Here is a 23,220-nt window from a genome sequence, read left to right on the forward strand (position 1 = left end):
ACTAGAATTGAGTATGACAACGTCAGGCTAACTCACATTCACAAAATGCTCGCAAGACACTCCCTTTACAGTAAACTCTGAAGTGAGTATCTGGCAAACACAAGCATCACTTAAAACATAAACCCTTTAGGCGCATGTGCAGCAGGCACTTATTTTAACGAAACAACCTTCCGAAACTTGTACGAACCCTCGCGAAGTGCATTCGGCACTGAAATACTCCACCATATGTTCAACTGCTTTTTTGACACTTTGTGTATGTTGAGCATCAGGAATCCAAAAATGTTAAGCATTAAATAGCTTTATACCATTGGTCTGTTAAATTCTTCATTCTGATTGGTTGAGAAATGTTTCACGAGTATGCATTCTTTTTCGATAACCGCACACCTAAAGCCCGATTTATAGTAGTGCGTAAGCTCTATGCGTTAGGTTATCCGTAGCCTGTGCGTAGCTCTGCGTAGCCTGACGTGCACCTCTAAAAATTTTGAACAGCGCTTTAGTTCTACGCAGACCACAAGTGCTGTGATTGGTCCACCAGAACCCTTCCCGTCAGGTAAAAAAAAAACGATGCAACGGTTTGCAACGGTCAAAACAAAGATGAGCCAAGTTGAGGAGTGATTTAACTCAAACTTCAACAAACGTCACTGACTGTTTATTTACTTCCATCATTGCTGGTCCTCTCAAATCATACACAACAAGTTGCTTTTTCTTCTTCGTTTGTGGGTTAACTTGTCAAGCTTCTTCTTCTTTGACGGTCGCGCTGCTACTGCCTACTGTGTTTGCACGTCGACGCGTACGACGACACAAAAGTAAATGAAAACCGACGCGGAACCTACGCCATCGCGGCTACGCCGTAGGACCTACGCACAACTATACCGAGCCCTTAACTTGTCAAATGTCCTAAAAATAGGCACCAGAGTAATCTTTGTGGTAACCGTGATATAACCGGAATAATTTACTTTGAATTATTTGAAAATAATGCACACCCGCGTCATGCCACATTACCACCTTGGGTGTGCATTATTTTCTTATAATTCAACGGCCCGTTGTCAATTATTCCTTACTTAAACCCTGCGTTTAAACAAAAAAGAAACACCTTTTTCACACTATTACGCTCATATTGAGCAAATAAGTTCTAACATTCCAAAAAATAAATATTTTGACTAACAATTTTTTTAAACTAATTTTTAAAACTAATTTTTAACAATACAGCACAGGTTATTTTATTTAGATCAAAACCCAGACACAATAAAACATATAGACCAAAATACAATCTAATGTATTTTTAATGTGCTGTAATGTACTATAAATTTGCACAATACACAGTCCTTCCAAAAAAAAGTTTTATTCTGATATATTCTTTATTTTTTTCTTATATTTATTCTGGGCAAAAATCCTTGATTCTGCGGCACGTTTTCTTAAAAAATGCGGTGGAATATATATATATTCCCATATTTATGCAATTTTATGCTATGAAATTGCGGGAACTTGCAAAAATTGTGGGAACGTACAAAAACTGCGGTTGGGGTTTGCAGCTTTTCAATGATGTTCACGTTGCGTAATTGCGTCACTTCATAACGTTCCCATAGCAACAGGGGACATGGCTGCGCTTGTGTGAAGTAAATGCAACATTTTTCATGTGACTTTTTGCTACCTAAATGTGGGGATTATGAAATCATGTAAGCCCACATATGCGAAAAAAATGCGGCCCCTGCATAAATATGCGAACTTTGGTTGATTATGCATTGAATCATGCGATTGCATAATCACGTTTTTCTGGAGGGACTGAATACAGTAAACTGAATCTAAAAAAGCCAAGAACGATGGATGTTAAAATGTTATTTTCATCACATGCATTGGAATAAATATTTTTTCCTTTTTTTCTAACATGTAAATATTTTGACACAGAGGCCCAGAAACCCAATTCGAGTGCCGCCCTCGGATCCAATCTCACACGGTGGCATAGATCTCAATGAGCCATTGAGCCACAGCGTGGCGAGAGACTGCGTGCCATGTCACTCAGTTTATCATTGAACTGTGAATGGCTGGGCCGAGTGGACAAGCTGTCAGCTCACAAGATATGCCAATACAAACAGTAAGCTGAGGCAACCAAACCCAAACCTGTCATCACAATACTTCACAATGTCTTCACTTACAACCTAAAACTCCTGGTGAAAACGTTTTTAAAGGGGTGGCACACATCATGCACATCATGTTCATGAGTTTGGAGGGTACGTGTGAAGTCAACAAACATCTCTAGATCTTCAGTGTTACTGTAATGCTAGAAAGGTCTCAGAAACTGTAAAATGTTCGACACAGCAAGACACAGACTGGCTCGGTCTGGCCTCGTCCAACACTTACAAACACGCACGCCTACAGACACAAGTGGCTGATTCGCTGGACATTGTTGATATTATTGCAGGGTCCCAGGGGCGCTCGTGCCGAGCTCGGGCCCCACATCCTGACCGGCTTGATTCTTTTGTACGCCCTCCAACCTGCACGGTCGGGGACTTCCAGAGGCAGGGAAGATTTATGAAGCCCCCGTGGCCTGGGGTTAACCCCCGCCGCTCTCCACCAAGAGGATTCCTTTTCAAAACAATAACATCCAGTACCAGGGCTCCTTTGGGACGGCCTGTAGCGGTGTTGACGCGAAACGTTTGTCTTGACGACTGCCGCTGTCTGTGTAAATGCTAAGCGCATGCCACCATCGCATCCGGAGCGGATGACATTGAGAGGTTCCATACATAAATGCGCGTGCGAAAGTGCGAAATATTGCTACTGGGTAAAGCCTCTATCCTATTTCCATAACCTTTCTATATCCATAACCTCTCTCAGTCCACTTACAGTATGCATACAAAATGGGCTCTCGCCAGGTAATGAAATGCAGGTTGAATTTATATTAGAAACCCAACATTCTCATTTGACCAACCAACCAAATTTTTCCAATAAATACTTGTATGTGACGTAAGAGGAGAGGGAATTGGGGACTTGCTTGTTGCCCTACAAACACTGGGCGTACAAGTAGTTTGTCTGTTCCAAAGACCTTCAGGACATGCAATTAATCTACCGATGCCATACTTCTCATGAGTAACAGGATGCAATCCTAAGCCAAACTAATCACCAGAGCTAAGAAAAAGTTGTATTTACAGATACATATACTGTACAGTGGATTTCAAAAGGGAACACTGAGAAAATATTTTCATTAGTGATGCAACCGAAAACTCGGGATGCACTTGGCTGAAAACCAAAAATTTACTTTTAAAAAATATATTTAAAAAAGTTTTTGTATAAATGTATTTCACTTTTTTGTTTCATTAATCGATAAAATAATCAAACTTTTTTGTGTTTCACGCGCAACACTCTACCTCCTCCCGAGAGGGAACGCCTGTTAAACGTGTGCACGAGAGAGAGAGAGAGAGAGAGAGACAGAGAGAGAGAGAGAGAGAGAGAGAGAGAGAGAGAGAGAGAGAGAGAGAGCATGCAGGAGCCTAGTTATTCTCTTTGCTCTGTTTACAAGTTGCTGTCGGCATGTTTACCGTGTCTGTGCGGTTCGTGACTTCTGCCAGGGCTAGCATCGCTAATCATAGCTTACATCAACTTACATTTCTCCAATTTCGCTATACTTTTAATAAAAGGGACTGTCGTACTAAACTGTTACCTAACAGAATGGTTTGATAATTATACTTTTACTATTTACATAAAACTTTACATAAAACATTTTTTGTATTTGGTATGTCCAACGTGCCTTAAAGTGTCATGATTGTCAGCGACACATTTTTTTGAAATGTTAATAGATATTTTCCTGTTGAACATCTCTTAAATCAGTACCAGCTATCATAAATTGTATGGGGGAAAAAAATTGTTGTTTTTGTGCTTTTTTAGACCATTTTGTTCTTCCGGTTTGAAAAAGTAAGTTGAAGCCAAGTCATTTATGTATGATTATTCTGAGTTTTCATTGGCTGCAGATAATGCATCAACATCAGTAGTTTTTAGTAATGACGTCATTAGCTTTTGAGTATTATTCCTGAGCATTACCACATTATTGATCCAATCACTGCACTGCAAAAAATTACTTTCTGACTTTCTTATCAATTTGTAGATATTTAAAAATATCTACAAATTGATGAGCAAAATGACCTAGGAAGATAAGTCTAGTTTTGAGACAAAAATATAAACTAAGTAAATTAGTGCTTAACTCTTTCGCCGCCATTGACAAGATATCTCGTCAATCAAGAGAAAACGCTTCCCCGCCAATGACGAGTATTTCCGTCTTTCCGCAATACCGCTATTATCTACCTTCCGCAACTTTTGAAACCAGGAAGTATTGCCCTATGGCAAGCTGCTGCATGTCCGTGTCTGTTTTAAAGATCGCTCTGAATAGGATCTCTATGAAAAGTCCGTCACAAAAATTGAATTATTATAGAACATTTTCTGGAAGGCATTACACTTTTGTGAAAATCATGAAAAACGCTGGCGCTGGCTGGCAACTTTTTTAAAAAACGTTGGCGTTGAAAGAGTTAAACAAGCAAAACAAAATCTGCCAATGGAATAAGTACATTTTTTTAAACAAGTTTTTTTTCATAAAAACTTAATTCAAGAGAATGTTTCTTATTCCATTGGCCGATTTATATATATATATATATATATATATATATATATATATATATATATATATATATATATATATATATATATATATATATATATGAAGAGTTTGGTTCCAAAACGCAATAAACGCCATTTTTGAAAAAAATGAGTTACTGCCAAAATCAGTATTATATCAGGTCAGTAGTTAAAAGTAAATTCTTAATTTTACGCAAAATCCAATATCCGCCGTGTTATTCTGTCATCTTTTCTCCCTTTTTTCCCAAAATGCGACAAACGCCACTCCCACTTTTTTACAGAACGCAATAACTCCATTTCTGATATTACAGCCCACCGTTCACGCAATGTAAACAAGCAATGGCGGACGCGCGTAGTACACGGAGTCCTGGTTTTCCTCATCTACTTTGTACTACGTGATCAACAAACAAAACAAAATAATACTTTAATTGCATCGCTAAACCTGTGATGGTTTTCTGTGATGGGAAAGAAACGTAAGCCATCAGCATCTAACAATTTCCCTGAGAGGCACTCGGGAGACGGGTGCTTGTTCTCCCGACAGCATCAAGCTTCTCATGCTAACACATTGACCCCAGAGGATCTTATGAAAAACTGTACATAATTTTACTCAAAGTCAACGAAAATCGAGCAGGCCCAAAAACATTTTACAGCTGATCTCTGTGAAAGACGTTAAGCGTCAAGTAACCGCATTATGACAGTGATCTTAATATGACAAAGTAAGTGTTTTGATTAATAACATTAATGTTTATATTTTTAATTAGTGTGTACAACTAGTCAACTAAATGAATATAACATGGCAAAGATGAATGCACATTTATATAGGCTATTGATTCAATAGATTTATAGCATTTTGAATAAAAACTTGTCATGGATTTATTGCATTTTGTGGAAGAAATAATCCGTTTTTATAATAAATCTTTGAAAATCAACTTATGGATTTGAATTTTTTATGTTTTTATAACCTAAAGATGCTGTGGGAAAGTTTGTAACAGAAAATAGTTGTTTTCATCTTGTCACTTTCTTGGTATAGAAAACACGTTTTTACCAAAATTTGTCAAAATGGATTTATTGCGTTTTGGAACCAAACTCTTCATATATATATTTGCTTGTTTTAAGCACAAATTTGCTTAAATTTTATATTTTCTGTCTAAAAACTAGACTTATTTTCTTAGGTCATTTGCTAATCAAGAAAATAATGTAAGAATTTTTAGATATTTTTACTAAAAACAAGACAAATATAATAAGTAAGAAAGTCATTTTTTGAAGTGTACCAATTTTTTTTTTTTTTTTTTTTTTGAGTCAAAGTATTTATGAAAATGGGAAAATATAACTCATGTCAGCATAAACTCAAGCTGGCATGAAATGCACACGTTTGTGCAAAACAATGCAATAAAAAATTATTGTAAATATTTCTTATTTATTTATCTAATTACAGTCATGTCCGCATTTCTAATATTTAGTATCCCAATCTAAATTAAATTAGATTTTGAATCTTAGATGTATCCCTTGACTTTTGAAACTGTATAGTAAATCTACTATATATTAATCATATTTTATAAGAAAAACTTGATAAAGGCCTAATGCAGCACCACAATGTCAGATGTCCACCAGTTTGCTTAAGAGTTTTTTAAATGGAGGGCTGAGTTGAGGTTTTGGTGAAGCTTTTTGGAAATAGCAGCATATGGGCACCAGAGTCACTGTTTGTCTTGCAGGGAGAGAAAGCAAACAGATCTACCACCGCTGTCAACGACTCGGCCACATCTGATCTTTCTGTTACCGACTCCACAAACAACGCCAGTGCGTGTGGTTCCCTTTGATTCTGTTTACTTAGTAAAATTAAACAAAGCAAACAAATCTCATTGAAATCTGACCATGACCGTACAGCAATGAGTTCTAAATCAAGAAAATCGAAATATCAGCCGTATAACCAAATGGCTTTCTATTCAATCTAATGCACAAGCACATCTTGCAGACAGTGCTACACTCCCTACATTGCACATTAGGGACCGCAGCTATTTTAATACACTTCTCTGACAACGGATACAAAAAATCTTGATGCGTAAAAGGATCCAGAAGGCCATTAGCCTAGTCCAGGCTAAACCATAAAGCTTGTCTGGCCGACGTTGCCAAAACCGAGCGTGCGGTCGGAAAGCCAGCCTCTCTGTAGCGGAGTGTGGCATCGCTATAGAGGAAGACATGGAAAGGCCAATCACCATCGAGAGTCACAGGCAACTGGAAAATAAGGCTACATGTGGAAAAAATGCGACAGGGAATGACAGTAAAGGGCTGACTGGATGCATGCAAATAGTTCATGCAGAAGCAGACGCCTGGGCAACATTAAAAGCTACCAAAGCCGAACACAGGCTTTGATTTATGCGGATATGAAATTTTAACAATATTAGGCTACATCAGATCAGACAGTGAAAACACTTACTTTACAGACAGCACTTAAAATTAATATTTGATTCAATCATTTAGGATAGCTGCAGTAAATTGTTTAAGAACTTTGCTGCATACACTACAATAGTCAACAGATTTTTGTAGCACGATCAAACACTCTCAGAAAAAAGGTACATGGAGGTACAAAAGTTGTCACTTAGGCGGTACCTTTTCAAAAAGTACAGTTTTCTACCTAAAAGGTACATATTGGTACCTCTAAGGCAGGCTTGTGCACAATTCTGAATTGAATTGAGAATGACTCCTAAATTCCAATTCAATTCTTGAATTTGAATTGAATTTGAATTGATGTCAAAAACAGGATCTAGAATTACAATTCGAATTTGAATTAAAGGAAGCAGAATTGCAATTCAATAGAAATTCAAAGAAATTCATATACATATTATACAGTAAGTGAAGTGTTAAAAATTAAGCTTTCAGTATATGTCAGATATGATTGCATTACATATTCTATAAATTATATTAGTTTGAACTACTTGTACAGAATACATTACCAGGAAATGTTTTCCTCTAGAAATTAATGTTAAAAAATTCTAGTCACATAACAAATAATTAAGTTTGATTTTTTTTGTAATTGTAATTTTGTGGAACACGATGGACTTCATTTCCCAGAATTCTTTACTTTAACCAAGAATTTAAAATGGTTGCCAAACAGTTTTTTAAAGTAACTTTCCTAACACTGCATTTATGTGAGATTCTTTCTGTTGTGTGACTGTGGAATTGCTTTGAATTGCCATGAATTTAATTCCACTTCCTCTCATTCCAATTCCAATTCCAATTCAACTTCCTGTAGGGCGGAGTCAATTCAATTCAAATTCCAATTCATGAATTGAATCGAGGTCAATTCTGAAATTCTGAATTGTGCACAGGCCTGCTCTAAGGTATATCTTTACTATAAGGACCTTTTTAAAAGGTACCGTCCTAGTTACAAAAAGGTACAAATTTTGTACTTTTTTTCTGAGAGTGTAAGGTCAAGAGTTTTTCTTTTTTAAAGAAGAAAAAACGAAATTCATAAAAATGATCAAAACATTTTACAATGGCACTAATTAGGGTCAGTATATTTATGGTGGTTTTATTTCAGTTGTTATGCCCTGAAAATATTTTTTCATTTTAAAATAAAGATTTATTGGTTATAAGCCCCAAAAGAATAGAACTACAAAGCTTTTCTGCTTTGAATTAATGAAAATTGTATTTAGATAATAAATCATTAGATCAATGCTGGTGCTGGTGCATTGATTTAGGTCATTAAACCATCCATAATATTAAAGTATAATATCTGTCACACTTTGTAAATAAATTCACATTTATTCTTCACATTTTAGTTTCATGGCCAATAAAAAGGGAAAATCTATTTTTTTAAAGGAAAACACCACCGTTTTTCAATATTTTACTATGTTCTTACTAGGGCTGGGCGATATGACCCAAAAAATTATCGAGAAAATGTTTTCCATATCAGTCGATATCGATAATTATCATGATAAATAACAAATCTTTACTCCTGTCAAATTTAAAGGCAGATTTTTGCTCCTGAATGAAAATTGTAAAAACCAGACAGTTAATAATGGTTTTAAACTACTTTTTATTCAGAACATGACAAATACAAATACTAAAATCTTGTTTTAATGCATCTGTATTAAATGTAAATCTATTTGTTATGAAATCAACACATTTCTGACACAAAAGCAGCAGACCACTGTCATTTTAAACCCAAGACAGACTGCTTTAAGTTTCAATATACTGAGTAACAGCTGTTTATGTTCACTTAAACAAGAAAGAAAACTTAGTTCAGTGATCACGCGTGTGTTATACATATACGAGCTATACACGCTGATAAATGGATGTCAAGGGTGTCACTTTGCTGTGGGAGCGCACATACCCAAACACTATATTCACTGCAGTGGTGGATCTGCTGTTTTTCCTCAGTTTCCTGAATTTGTGAATGTCCTGTAAATATACTTTTAAAGCTGTGCGGACGTGTGCGTGCGCAAGGCGGACGCTGAATGAAAGAACAGTAAACTGCACCTATTGTGTCTGCTGTGTTTGACGAACCCTGTTTGCGCGTCCAACATTACACACAAGAAAATGTTTCTGCGCATTTGGATTCCGTGATTCCGTCCGCGTTATCCGCATCGCGAAAATCATAGGTCTCTGTTACTAATAAATGAATAACTTGCCTCATCTTCCACTCCTTCAAGTCTAACTGTCACTGTGATTGTAAACCAAGAGCGCGTGCCGCATCCGGAAGTGCTCGCGCAACATTACGCACAGTGCGTAAACATTATCGATCACTTATCGAACGGCCCTTATCGTTTTATCGAAAAAGTTTATATCGGTAAAATTATCGTTATCGAATTATCGCCCAGCACTAGTTCTTACCTCAATTTCTTTTTTTAATGCGTGCACTTAATCTTTGTTTAGCGCTTTGTGAATGTGTTAGCATTTAGCCTTGCCCCGTTCATTCCTTTTTTAAAGGAAAACACCACCGTTTTTCAATATTTTACTATGTTCCTACCTCAATTTCTTTTTTCAATGCGTGCACTTAATCTTTGTTTAGCGCTTTGTGAATGTGTTAGCATTTAGCCTTGCCCCGTTCATTCCTATGGCTCCAAACAGGGATCAATTTAGAAGCCGACCATGGCGCGCAGTAACATCATCACTCCTGACTCCTCCCCCTCTCGCTTAAACTTTTTATCCACTTAATAAATCGCCATATTACTTGTGTAACTACTCAGGTAACAGTCTTTAAAAAGGGAAAACATGGAAGTGTTTGGTGGCTTTTATATTCATCTCTGTTTGGATCTTAAAGAATGAATGGGGCCAGGCTTAATGCTAACACATTCACAACGCGCTGTACAAAGATTACACTTAGTTTGCAGCACTTCCATCTCAGTGCGCAGTAACATCATCACTCCTGACTTCTCCCCCTTTCGCTCAAACTTCCGTCAATATTACTGCACCGAGGTTGAAGTGCTGCAAACTAAGTGCCCTTTCGCCATAGTTCTCATTTTTATCCGCTTAAAAATCGCACATTTTATTTTGTGCCACCATACTTACTCGTGTAACTACTCATCAGTCCCTCCAGAAAAACGCGATTGTGCGATCGCACGATTTTGTCATGGCACCTGGGTGATCGGCAGTGTATGTGTGTCTGTTTGTTTACCTTTGGTGTTGGTTCCTCACGTGTGCACTTGCTCCTCCCATTCGTTTCTCTGATTGTTTCCCAGACGTGTCCTATTCCTTTTGGTCTTTTTATAGTCTTGCGTTTTGTCCTTTGTCACGCGCTCATTGTTCTCGGTTGGTTACTGTCTCGCTCCCTGTCCAGGTAGAGCCGTCCGCTGTAATTTATCTCACCATCTCTGCTCTCGCCCCAGGTTCAATCGCCGACATCCGGACTCTTGTCTCTGTCCAGGATTCTCGATCCTGTGTGTTTTGTCAGTGGATTACTGTCTAGTTTCCTGAGTTTTCGCGCAGTTGGTTGCTTCGTCTTCAAGCGTATACCAGCTGTCTTCGGCTTCCTAATGTGTGACGTCATCGGAAGTGGGTGGACCTCCTCGTCACTATTGGACTTCTTCGGCGGTGCAGTGTGAGAGACTCTTTCCCCTGTGGATTGTGGACTAGTGTGGATTTATATTTTCTGTCTATCTGAAATCAGTCGGGTGCTTCGTCTTCAAGCGTATCCCTACAGTATCAGTGTTATTTTCATTTAATAAACTTTTTGATCCCGCATTTGAGACTCTGATTCCTGAACTTTATTGACATTTCCTGACAAATGAGCGCGTCAGATATGGAGTCTGCGGGCGCGGAGGCTTTGGACCCTGTACAGACCGCACTTAACCAGCAGGGGGCAGTCATCGATCGGCATTCCTCTCTCCTGAATGCAGCCTCCAGAGATTTCCGCCTTCTCTCCGATCGGCTCACGGAGCTAACCAACCGTTTAGATCAGATCAGCCCACCGGTCGGAGAATCTCATCTTCCCGTTCCCGCTGTTACACCATCCAGCACAGATCGCGAGCCACACGCGGCCACACCGCCTATGTATGACGGCGACCCTAACACCTGCCGGGCCTTCCTTCAGCAGTGCTCCCTGGTCTTCGCTCTCCAGCCCCGGAGGTTTGCAGCGTCTGTTTCCAGAGTGGCGTTTGTTCTCACGCTGCTCACGGGGAGGGCGAGAGACTGGGGAATGGCTGTTTGGGAGGTCCAGGCCCCGTGCACGGCTTCGTTCGAGGCCCTCAAGGACGAAATGCTGAGACTTTTCGATCGATCTCTACAAGGTGACATGGCAGCAGCTGAATTAGTGCGATTATTACAACGAGATTCTTCCGTCACTGACTACGCTATCACCTTTAAGACCTTGGCTGTCACTTGTGGATGGAATGATGCTGCTCTCCAGGCTCAGTTCCTTGAGGGTCTCAACCCGCACATCCAGGATGAAGTCGCTGCACGGGACCCACCTACATCATTGGAGGCTGCGATTGACATGGCATTACGCATAGAGACTCGTCAGCGTCAACGAGACCTTCGCCAGTCATTTCGTCGCTTTACTGTGGCATCTGAGTCTTCGGTTTCACCTGTTACACCTGTTTCACCGTCTGAGCTTGAGGAACCCATGCAATTGGGTAGGCTCCGCCTTACCGGCAGCGAACGACAACGTCGCTTGAATAATGGATTGTGCCTCTACTGCGGTAAGGCGGGGCATTTAGTCGCTGCGTGTCCAGTAAAAGGGGGTGCCCGCCGATAAACCCGGGAGTATCGGTGGGCGTTTCATCCTTTGATTCTCCCGTAAACCGCACCTTATTGCCTGTAATTTTGAAATATAACCACTCTGATTTTAATTCACAGGCATTGCTGGATTCTGGTGCGGAGGCAAGTTTCTTGGATGCCAGGTTGGCTGAATCTTGGGGTATTCCTGCTATCCCTTTAACCTCTTCTCTCTCTGCCTGGACGTTAAAGGGTCAGCATATGGCAGTAATCACCCATCGCACTCCCCCTGTAGGTCTGTATGTTTCTGGCAATCATCGTGAGGACATTGAATTCTATCTATTACAGTCATGTAATTCTCCCATTATTTTGGGGCATGACTGGTTAACTAAACATAATCCTCACGTTGATTGGCAGAACAATATTGTCTTGTCTTGGAAGTCTTCGTGTCATGTTTCGTGTCTGGGTCCTGCTCCTTCTGCTTCTGTTTGTTCTACTTTTCAGATTCCTGCTGCCGATCTCTCGGGGGTCCCGGCGGAGTATTCAGATCTGCACCAGGTGTTCAGCAAGGCTCGGGCCACCTCTTTACCTCCTCACCGGTCGTACGATTGTTCTATCGATCTCCTCCCAGGTACTTTTCCGCCTAAGGGTCGTGTTTTTTCCCTTTCTAAACCTGAAAGAGAGGCTATGGATAAGTACATTAATGAAGCGCTTAATGCCGGTCTCATTCGCCGCTCCTCGTCTCCAGCCGGTGCTGGATTTTTCTTTGTTAAAAAGAAAGACGGTTCTCTTCGCCCGTGCATTGATTATAGAGGGCTTAATGACATTACTGTTAAGAACAAGTACCCCTTGCCTTTAATGTCATCAGCTTTTGAATTACTTCAGGGAGCACGCGTGTTTACCAAATTAGATTTGCGTAATGCTTATCATTTGGTACGTATTAAGGAGGGCGATGAGTGGAAGACAGCTTTCAATACACCATCAGGACACTGGGAATACTGCGTTTTACCATTTGGTCTTTGTAACGCACCGGCTGTTTTCCAAACTATGGTAAATGAAGTGCTGGGAGACATGATTAATAATTTTGTCTTTGTGTATCTTGATGACATTCTCATCTTTTCTCCCTCCATGCAGATACACACTCAGCATGTTCGCCAGGTTTTACAACGGCTTTTAGAGAACCAACTTTTTGTTAAGGCGGAGAAGTGCGAGTTCCACAGGGTGTCAGTCTCGTTTCTGGGTTTCGTTATTGCTGAGGGAGAGATTCGCCCCGATCCCGCTAAAGTTAAAGCGGTCACCGAATGGCCAGTGCCCGACACTCGTAAAGAGCTTCAGCGTTTTCTGGGGTTCGCCAATTTTTACCGGCGTTTCATCAGAAACTTTGGTCAGATCGCTAAACCTCTCACTGCTCTCACCTCCTCTAAAGTGTGTTTCCGCTGGAATAAGGAGGCTCAGGAGTCCTTTGATGAATTAAAGTCCTGTTTCATTTCTGCTCCGGTCCTCTCTATTCCTGACCCGGGTAAACAATTTATAGTGGAGGTAGATGCTTCTGATGTCGGGGTAGGTGCCGTTTTATCACAGCGGTCGTCCATTGACGGGAAAGTACATCCGTGTGCTTTTTTCTCTCACCGGTTAAACCCAGCGGAACGAAATTATGACATAGGTAATAGGGAGCTGCTGGCGGTTAGACTCGCGCTGGGTGAGTGGCGTCACTGGTTGGAGGGAACCTCGGAGCCCTTTCTGGTCTGGACGGATCATAAGAACTTAGAATATATCCGTTCGGCCAGAAGGTTAACATCTAGGCAGGCTCGTTGGGCACTTTTCTTTGACCGTTTTAATTTCACCCTCTCGTACCGGCCTGGCTCCAAGAATACTAAACCTGATGCTCTCTCCCGTCTGTTCGGTCATTCCGAGTCTGAGCGGACCGAAACCATTCTTCCTAAGGGCAGGGTGGTCGGTGCCCTCATTTGAGGTATCGAGCAGCGGGTGAGAGAGGCCGGACGAGAGGAGGAAAGGCCGGATGGGTGTCCAGCGGGGTGTCTGTGGGTTCCTGAGTATTTACGTTCCGATGTCATCCGGTGGGGCCATGAATCCAGATTTGTCGGCCATCCAGGTATTCGGAGAACGTTGGCTGCCGTCCGCCAACGTTTTTGGTGGCCTTCTATGGCTACAGACATCAGACAGTTTGTATTAGCCTGTTCTACGTGTGCTCGTAGCAAAGCATCTAATCAGTCTCCCGCTGGTCTGCTCAATTCTTTGCCCATCCCTTCCCGCCCCTGGTCACATATAGCCCTTGATTTTGTCACCGGCTTACCGGCATCTGATGGTAACACTGTCGTTTTGACTGTGGTGGATCGTTTCTCCAAAGCGGTTCATTTTATTCCCTTACCTAAACTTCCTTCTGCCAAGGAGATGGCTCAGGTTCTGATCAACCACGTTTTTCGTTTACATGGTCTTCCGACTGATGTGGTTTCAGATAGGGGTCCTCAGTTTATTTCCCGGTTTTGGCAGGAGTTTTGTAGACAGATCGGCGCTACTGCCAGCTTGTCTTCTGGTTATCATCCACAGACCAATGGGCAATGTGAACGGGCTAATCAGGATCTCGGTCAAACGCTTCGCTGTCTGTCGTCACAATATCCGAATTCTTGGTGCCAACAGCTCCCGTGGGTTGAGTACTCACATAATTCTCTTCCTGTCGCTTCTACTAGTATGTCACCGTTTGAACTATCTATCGGTTATCAACCTCCCCTTTTCCCATCACAGGAACCCGATGCAGCGGTTCCGTCTGCATTAGCTTTTGTCCGCAGGTGCAAACGCACGTGGAAAAGAGCTAAAGACCTTTTATTACAATCCTCCAGACGGACCAAAGTTGCGGCTGACCGCCACCGACGACCTCCACCTCGTTATGTGTGTGGACAAAAGGTATGGCTTTCTACCAAAGATTTGCCTCTCCGTGAGCCTTCTCGAAAGCTGGCTCCGCGTTTCATTGGGCCATACAGTATTGTTAAGGTCATTAGTCCGGTAGCAGTGAAGCTCAAGTTACCACTTACTCTTGGTCGGGTTCACCCTGTTTTTCATGTATCCAAGGTTAAACCTGTGATTTTTGCCAGTAATTTTTCCCCTGTCTCTGCCCCCAACCCTCCCGCCCCCCGTCTAGTGGATGGTGCTCCTGCCTATACGGTTAGGAGATTACTAGATGTTCGTCGCAGGGGCAGAGGTTTTCAGTATTTAGTGGACTGGGAGGGCTACGGTCCGGAGGAGAGGTGTTGGGTTCCGGCTCGGGATGTGCTGGATCCTGGTCTGATCGAGGATTTCCGTCGGCGACGAGGTGAGCCTCCTCCAGGTCCGTCCGGTGCCGGCCCTGGGGGGGGGGGTACTGTCATGGCACCTGGGTGATCGGCAGTGTATGTGTGTCTGTTTGTTTACCTTTGGTGTTGGTTCCTCACGTGTGCACTTGCTCCTCCCATTCGTTTCTCTGATTGTTTCCCAGACGTGTCCTATTCCTTTTGGTCTTTTTATAGTCTTGCGTTTTGTCCTTTGTCACGCGCTCATTGTTCTCGGTTGGTTACTGTCTCGCTCCCTGTCCAGGTAGAGCCGTCCGCTGTAATTTATCTCACCATCTCTGCTCTCGCCCCAGGTTCAATCGCCGACATCCGGACTCTTGTCTCTGTCCAGGATTCTCGATCCTGTGTGTTTTGTCAGTGGATTACTGTCTAGTTTCCTGAGTTTTCGCGCAGTTGGTTGCTTCGTCTTCAAGCGTATACCAGCTGTCTTCGGCTTCCTAATGTGTGACGTCATCGGAAGTGGGTGGACCTCCTCGTCACTATTGGACTTCTTCGGCGGTGCAGTGTGAGAGACTCTTTCCCCTGTGGATTGTGGACTAGTGTGGATTTATATTTTCTGTCTATCTGAAATCAGTCGGGTGCTTCGTCTTCAAGCGTATCCCTACAGTATCAGTGTTATTTTCATTTAATAAACTTTTTGATCCCGCATTTGAGACTCTGATTCCTGAACTTTATTGACATTTCCTGACAGATTTATTGCATAATCAGCCAAAGTCCGCATATTTATGCGGGGCCGCATTTTTTCCAAATACGACGCACTTTCGGCGCATTAATTACAGATTTCCACGCACAAAATATGCGGGGCTTGCATGATTTCATAATCCCTGCATTTTCGTAGCAAATAGTCACATATATATTAGCAGAAAGTTGAAAAATGTTGCATTTACTTCACACAAGAGCAGCCGTGTCCTCTGTTGCCATGGGAACGTTATGAAGTGACGTGATTATGTGACGTGAAAATCATTGCAGCTTTTGCAAGTTTCCGCAGTTTTTGCAATTTCCGCAGTTTTTGCAAATTCCCGCAATTCCATCGCATAAATTGCATAAATATCCCGCATATTCCATCGCATTTTTTTAGAAAACGTGCCGCAAAATCGAGGATTTTTGCCCGCAACAATCACAAAAAAACTCCACATGGTACAAACATGGAAGTGTTTGGTGGCTTCTACATTCATCTCTGTTTGGACAAGGATTAAGTGCATGCATTGAAAAAAGATAGGTATGTATTAATTAGTCTTAAGTTGAGGTAAAAACATAGTAAAGTATTGAAAAACTGTAGTGTTTTACTTTAACCCACCAATGACAAATGTAACAGTTTTGACATGCGATTTAACTCTTGTTAACCTAAATTTTTACCTAAATATTATGTATGACGTGACAACACATAGGTTTTCTAAACTAGTATAGATCAGCAAAAATGACCTATAGATCAGTGGTGTAGTCTACGTGATACGCAGGTATACGCCGTATACCCACTAGAAATTGTCAAGGATTTCCGTATACCCACTAAAAATAGCTTGAGGATGCGTAACAGCATTCAAACTTTTAGTCATAATTCAGATGTAAAGCACTGACCAGTAGCATGCTACACTTGCTATTTTAGCGGGTTGAACTGCATATATATATATATATATATATATATATATATATATATATATATATATATATATATATATATATATATATATATATATATATATATATATATATATATATAAGGCTTTATATTTGGTGTGTTTGAATTCCTGCCGAACTGCGCGATCCGATTCGCGTATGAAATAAAATTACCATTGCGGCGCGAAAGTGACTGGGGAGCAGACTGGTGTGGCACCAGAAGAACCCACAGGCGAGTGATAGCAAAGTACCGCGAGAGCGATTACATTTATCACATGGAGAAATCTGCTTTGAATCGCTCTCGCGGTACTTTGACATCACCAAAGGGTCTGCTTAGCGCCAAATGAAGTCGAACCTGCAGTGTAGCTGCTCACGCGACAGTGTAAACAAACCATGTGAAGTGAACGAGTGCTGCAATATAAAATCCGGAGAGTTAACAACGCACATGTGAGTAAACAACATGTAAAACATCAGTCCAGTTTATTACTTTATCTGGAGGTAAGGCTCCAAATGCAATAAAATAAGCCCGTAATTATATCCTGATGGTTTTAGCTTTCAGCATGTTTGCTTGTGCATAGTGTTAAACTTTCCTTCTCTGTGTTAATTATATATCCACGTTCAAGATGTATATGATCTTAAACTTTTGTGAGGAAAATCAAGTCTGCGTTGATGTTCAGTTCAGACTTGCAAATTAAAGATCATTTTCTTCACTTTGGTTTGGGTGTCTAATATTAGGCTACATGATGGTCTTGTAATAATAATTAAGTAAAAGCCTATTTTCATTTTTAGACACTGCTTGTATTATATGCATAAAATAAGCTTTCATTTCAATGAGTATGCAAATTAGAGTTAATTCATGGTCATCTTAAATGTGTATTAATTAAAAACATTTACACCATTAAATTACACATGGTAATGTTATCAATAGTTGTCAGATAATAGCTATTGAAAGAGTGGATATTTTTTCTCCTTCAATGCATGTGTTAGCCACGGATTGAAGATTGTAAACAGTTTATTTAATTTTAATTAACAGTTGAGTAACTTTTGGCCCTGAGTTAGATGTTGATTAACACTAAACCAGTCTAAAAATCCATCCAGTTTCCCCAGCTGTAAACCCATTGACTGTTAAAGTCTTTTTTTCTTATAATAAACTGACATGTTGATAACACATTCAGTTTATGTGTTTATGAGTACACTTTCAGAATGCTCTCGATTACGTGAAGATCCATACTGTATGCATCTGTAGGTGTGGTGGTGCTTATGGGGTGTCACGCTGGGACGAGTGAGCATAAGGGTGAGAGGGAAAAATCACAGTATACTCACTACAAAAATCTAGACTACACCACTGCTATAGATGTATACTTTGTTGGCATTCCTGATTTTTTCGCTTCAAAAATATAGCAGCTAGTATATTGTTTTTCACTCTTTAGGGAAAATAAGGACCTTTTTTGCCTTTAGAGATGAATTATATAGCCTGTGTTAGCAAAAAAAAGAATCCTGCATGAAGATGGAACAGAAAACTAGACAAATAATTTCCTCTGAGTTCAAAAAGAACAAATTGGACACAGGATACTTCTGACATAAATGACATTTCAGATGTTCAGAGCAAGATCTCTGGACAATGGAAAACATAACATGACAGCCACAAGCACCTCATCACTTTTTTAGGGGTCCAAGTGAAGCCCGGAGAGACGTAATTTAAAAAACGGCCCGCCATCGTATCAACATTAAATCTCAAATGGATGGAATTGGTGTAGCATATGGTAAGCATATTTCAGCAGCAATGGCCAGTACCCTGATTTTACCCGGTACGGTTTTACTCCACAGAAACTGAAAGTCCACACCCTGACCTATGACACAGTGTGCTTATTTACTTGTATAACAGAAAGGTACAGGGGGCACGGTATTGTGCAATGAGCAATTCAGACAACATGTTATCTTAAATGTTATACAATATATGTGTCTGATTTAACCAAGGACTATAACGTAGCGTTTTGGTAAATCAAAACAGCAAGAATAAAGTTTGAAAAAGTTATGCTTTCTTATTCTCCAGTTTCCTGGAGATCTGCTTCCAACAAGCATAAAATACAACATATGAATGGAGAGAACCGTTGAGAAGTAGATTTACAATCTATGGTAAGAAAGTATGTTTACTGGCCGCATGGCGCTCTGCGACGCGATTAAAGAAAGAAAAACAGCACTCAAAATTACAGCTGGGACAGTGTTATCATCTGTTTGGACGCATGTCTTACAACTCTCTGCCTGAACTCACATGCTACACAAACATATGCGTCTTTTGCAATTTCCTACATCATGACAGATTGATATTTTAGTTGCATGCTGCATGATAAGAAAGCGTTTTTTCCACATCTGGATCATTGACAGAATCATATAAGTCAATTTAATGGAAATAAGCAGCCGGATACGTGATTCCTGCACATTTTAAAATCCACAAGACGAAAGCTGCACAACCCATTTAGTTGGAAATGTTACAACGCTGTGTTTTAACATTGAGTGGGCTACTTTAAAACAATCGAACGGATACAATAACAGAGCGTTTGGCAGAATTTACACATACCATGGGCGAACCGATGAAACCAGTAGTATCCCATGTCCACACCAAAAAACGCAAGCCACCACGTCCAAGCTGAATCCCAGGGAAGCTCCAATAAATGGAAGTTACTCCAGACATAGATATAAGCGGACAGCTCCAGACTTCTTACTATAAGCCTGGAAAAATGATTAAAAGTTGGATTAATTTACTAATAAACAGTGAGGTAACCAGCAGATAAATAAATCATATGCCATACCAAATAAATAACATTGATTTTGCTCTGAATAATTCAGATATCATTTAGATTATTTGTGACCCTGTCTGTAATATCCAGGCTAAAGTTTCATAATCTACAGTAATTATGAGATTAGAAACATCATTGATTTTACTTTCATTTCAATCTTTGACATGACCTTACTCAGTGAATATAAATGATATCAAGATTATATTTTCATTATGTAAAATTATTTATGTAAAAAAAATCACTTAAATTAGGCAGGGTCACATTTGATTTCCAATGAACAAAAATCAGTTGGTAAAGTGTTGTAATTCTTGCTGTCTAACATGACCAAAAAAACTCTAATGCTTTACAGTTTTACATATAGATGGAATTAAGTATTTTTACCTATTTAAAATAAAATAAAATAAAATAAAATAAAATAAAATAAAATAAAATAAAATAAAATAAAATAAAATAAAATAAAATAAAATAAAATATGTAAAACTTTATTTGAAGGGGTGTTCATAAGACTGAAATGACACCTTCATAATCATTACACGACACGTGTCATGAACATGAAGGAGATTTTATACACATTTATGACAACTGTTATTAAGTGTCATTTGTTTAATTAAGTCATTCTTAAAGGCGGAGTGCACAATGTTTGAAAAACGCTTTGGAAAAGGAGACGGACCGACTACCAAAACACACTTATAGCCAATCAGCAGTAAGGAGCTACTAACCGACATCCTTGCCGGGTTGCATATGTGTGGGGCGGGTCTTTTAAAAGAAGGTCCAGATTCTATTGGGGTAGGGGCGTGTTTGTTTAGGTGATTTCAAATATTAACATTGGCTTTCAAACATTGTGCACTCCGCCTTTAACTCTTTCTCCGCCATTGACGAGATATCTCGTCAATTAAGAGAAAACGCTTCCCCGCCAATGACGAGTATTTCCGTCTTCCCGCAATACCGCTATTTTCCACTAGGTGGCGCCCTTCCGCAACTTTTTAAAACCGGAAGTATTGCCCTATGGCAGTGTTCTTCACTCCCAATCCTGGAGAGCCGGTGTCCTGCAGAGTTTAGCTCCAACCTTAATCAAACACACCTGTGATCTTAGTGATCATGAAGACATTGATTAGCTTGCTCAGGTGTGTTTGATTAAGGTTGGAGCTAAACTCTGCAGGACACCGGCTCTCCAGGGCTGGGAGTGAAGAACACTGCCCTATGGCAAGCTGCTGCATGTCCGTGTCTGTTTTAAAGATCGCTCTGAATGGGATCTCTATGAAAAGTCCGTCACAAAAATGGAATTATCTCTGCTTTTTTGCTCAAAATGTGGTGTTTTTGCAGAAACCTACCTGTCACAGATTAACTGTGACCTATGACTTATATTTTAAAAGGACTGCTGAAATGCATGCACTCACATGGACAATTTCCATCATTATACACACACAATCTAGATGCCGGCAAAATAACATCAGATATGATAGATTGTTAACTGTGTTTACTTTTGTTAATGTAGAGTCATATGCCTTGTAGCCCTTTGCCTTGTTTCAATGTTTTGTTATAAGTTGCAAACCACAAAGAAAACCCACCAAACTTACAAACAACAGTTTATTTCCCCATGTAACAACTGCACCTATACATTTAGAACGCTGTTGTACTTACATTGTTTGTGACTTTTCAATGGCCAAACCCATGTGCAGCTAAAGCTGCCATTTTTAAAGGCTTACATTTGCCCAGTAGGAAGGGCACTACCATTTTTAGTGACATCACAGGGGGGAATTTGGAAAACTAGGATTTCCCATGGTTTTCTGTTTGCAATGTTGCAATTTACTTTCTGAGCAATAGTTTGGCGCATTTGCTACATGTTAATACTGTTTATTTTGTGTATTTGTGTAGTTATATGCTGTTTTATAAAATACCACATGGTATGTTCCAGAAGTGGGAGGAGCCTAACTCTATAAAAGGCCTCTGGTAGCCATTTTGTGCAGGTTTTTTTTGTTGCATATGGAAGTACTGTGTTTCTGGGCCTAGATACGGGCATAGTCAAAATACACACGTACTGTATACGTATACATAAATATATATATTTTTATTTTTATTTCTTTATTGGTTTGCTTAGTTTTGTCAGTTTATGTTTTTCAATTTGCTTGGGAACCACGATTTTTGCACGAAAATAAACACCTGAATTGGATATACTCTTCTATTGTCATTGACTTTACACCTTCACCGCCGGTACACCCTAACAAGTGGTGTCAGAAGTGGGATCAGTACCGGTCAAGTGACGTATGGGGAGATTCCCTTCCTCCTAATATGCCTCCCAAACTAAGGAGTCAGCCTGAGGAAGGCACAGCTCAGGATGTGGCCCAGGGTGCCATAGGAGGTGCCCCGGAGGCCAGAGTGCAACCTGCTGAGGTTTCGTCAACTGGAGGGGATGCTGCAATTACGGCTCTTGCACAAATGTTTGAGTCCTTCATGCGGTATCAGCGAGAACGAGACGAACGGCAGGAGCGGGAAACCACTAGACGAGAGCAACACTACAAAGTCCTCAGCCATCAAGTTAATCAGATGCAGCTGGATATGGAGCGTAGCAGAGTTTCAGGTACAGATAGTGATGGAACGTCAACCAGGGTGAAAGCCCAGGAGCTAAGATTGGCTAGGCTCGAGGACACAGATGACATAGAGCACTTTTTGACCACTTTTGAAAGACTGGCTGAAGTTTACCAGTGGCCAAGAGGAGACTGGGCTATACGTCTTATACCCCTGCTTACAGGCAAGGCCAGGAGTGCTTTTGTGGCCATGGACCCTTCTCAGACACAGGATTATGACCAGCTGAAGCAAGCCATACTGAAAAAGTATGAGATCAGTACTGAGACCTATCGCCTGAGGTTTCGTTCCCTAAATACCCCTATGAATGAGTCACCACAAGAACTCTATACTCGCCTAAAGGATTTGTTCTGCAAGTGGGTCCAGCTCAACAAATGCAGCAAGGACAACATTATGGAGGCTATTGTGCTTGAACAGTACCTGCGGGTCTTACATCCAGAGGTGAGAACTTGGGTCAAGGAACGGAATCCAACCACTGCTCTGGAGGCTGCTAACCTGGTGGAAGTCTATATCGCAGCAAGGAGGGGTCCAGGAAACTTTAACTATTCTGGCAGCCTGCCGGCCACTAAGGGTAAGTCTGAGGGATTGGGGGGGTTTTCAAACTCTCAAAGCAAATCTAAGATTATAAAATCCACATACGTTAAACCCCCAACACCTGTTCCCCTACCTCAAACAACAGACAAGAATGAAGTTGTGTGTTATAATTGTGGTGAGCTAGGGCATACTAGGCCGCATTGCCCCTTAAAAAAGCCTAAGACAGCTAGTCTCTGTTATGTCCCACAGCTAGTACAGCATACAACCCCTAAGCAGGACTTCGAGCCCATTGTCACTGTCTTGTTGAATGGAAAACCACTTCCAGCCTTGGTTGACACAGGTTGTGCCCACTCATTGGTAGAGGCCAAATATGTACCCAGAGATAGCTGGACACAAGAGGAAACTGTGACTGTTTGTTGCGTTCATGGGGATAGTAATAACTTGCCAACAGCTGAGGTTTACATTGAGGTGCATAATCAGCCTTATCTCATGAAGGTTGGAATAGCTCAGAGTTTGCCATACCCCATTTTGCTAGGCACAGATCTACCAGTATTGGTTGATTTGGTGCAGGA

The 23,220-nt window shown here is 40.7% G+C and overlaps 1 protein-coding gene across 1 annotated transcript in view; it reads right to left on the reverse strand.

Annotated features, from left to right (window-relative positions):
* Positions 1–23,220, reverse strand: part of agmo (alkylglycerol monooxygenase) — a 68,168-nt gene that overhangs the window by 37,259 nt on the left and 7,689 nt on the right. The window contains exon 3 of the mRNA XM_055197006.2: positions 19,312–19,463. Coding sequence (XP_055052981.2) covers positions 19,312–19,463 — 152 coding nt within the window. The remainder of the gene's footprint in view (positions 1–19,311; positions 19,464–23,220) is intronic.

The sequence above is a fragment of the Misgurnus anguillicaudatus genome, chromosome 24 (assembly GCF_027580225.2).
Source record: "Misgurnus anguillicaudatus chromosome 24, ASM2758022v2, whole genome shotgun sequence".
NCBI lineage: Eukaryota > Metazoa > Chordata > Actinopteri > Cypriniformes > Cobitidae > Misgurnus > Misgurnus anguillicaudatus.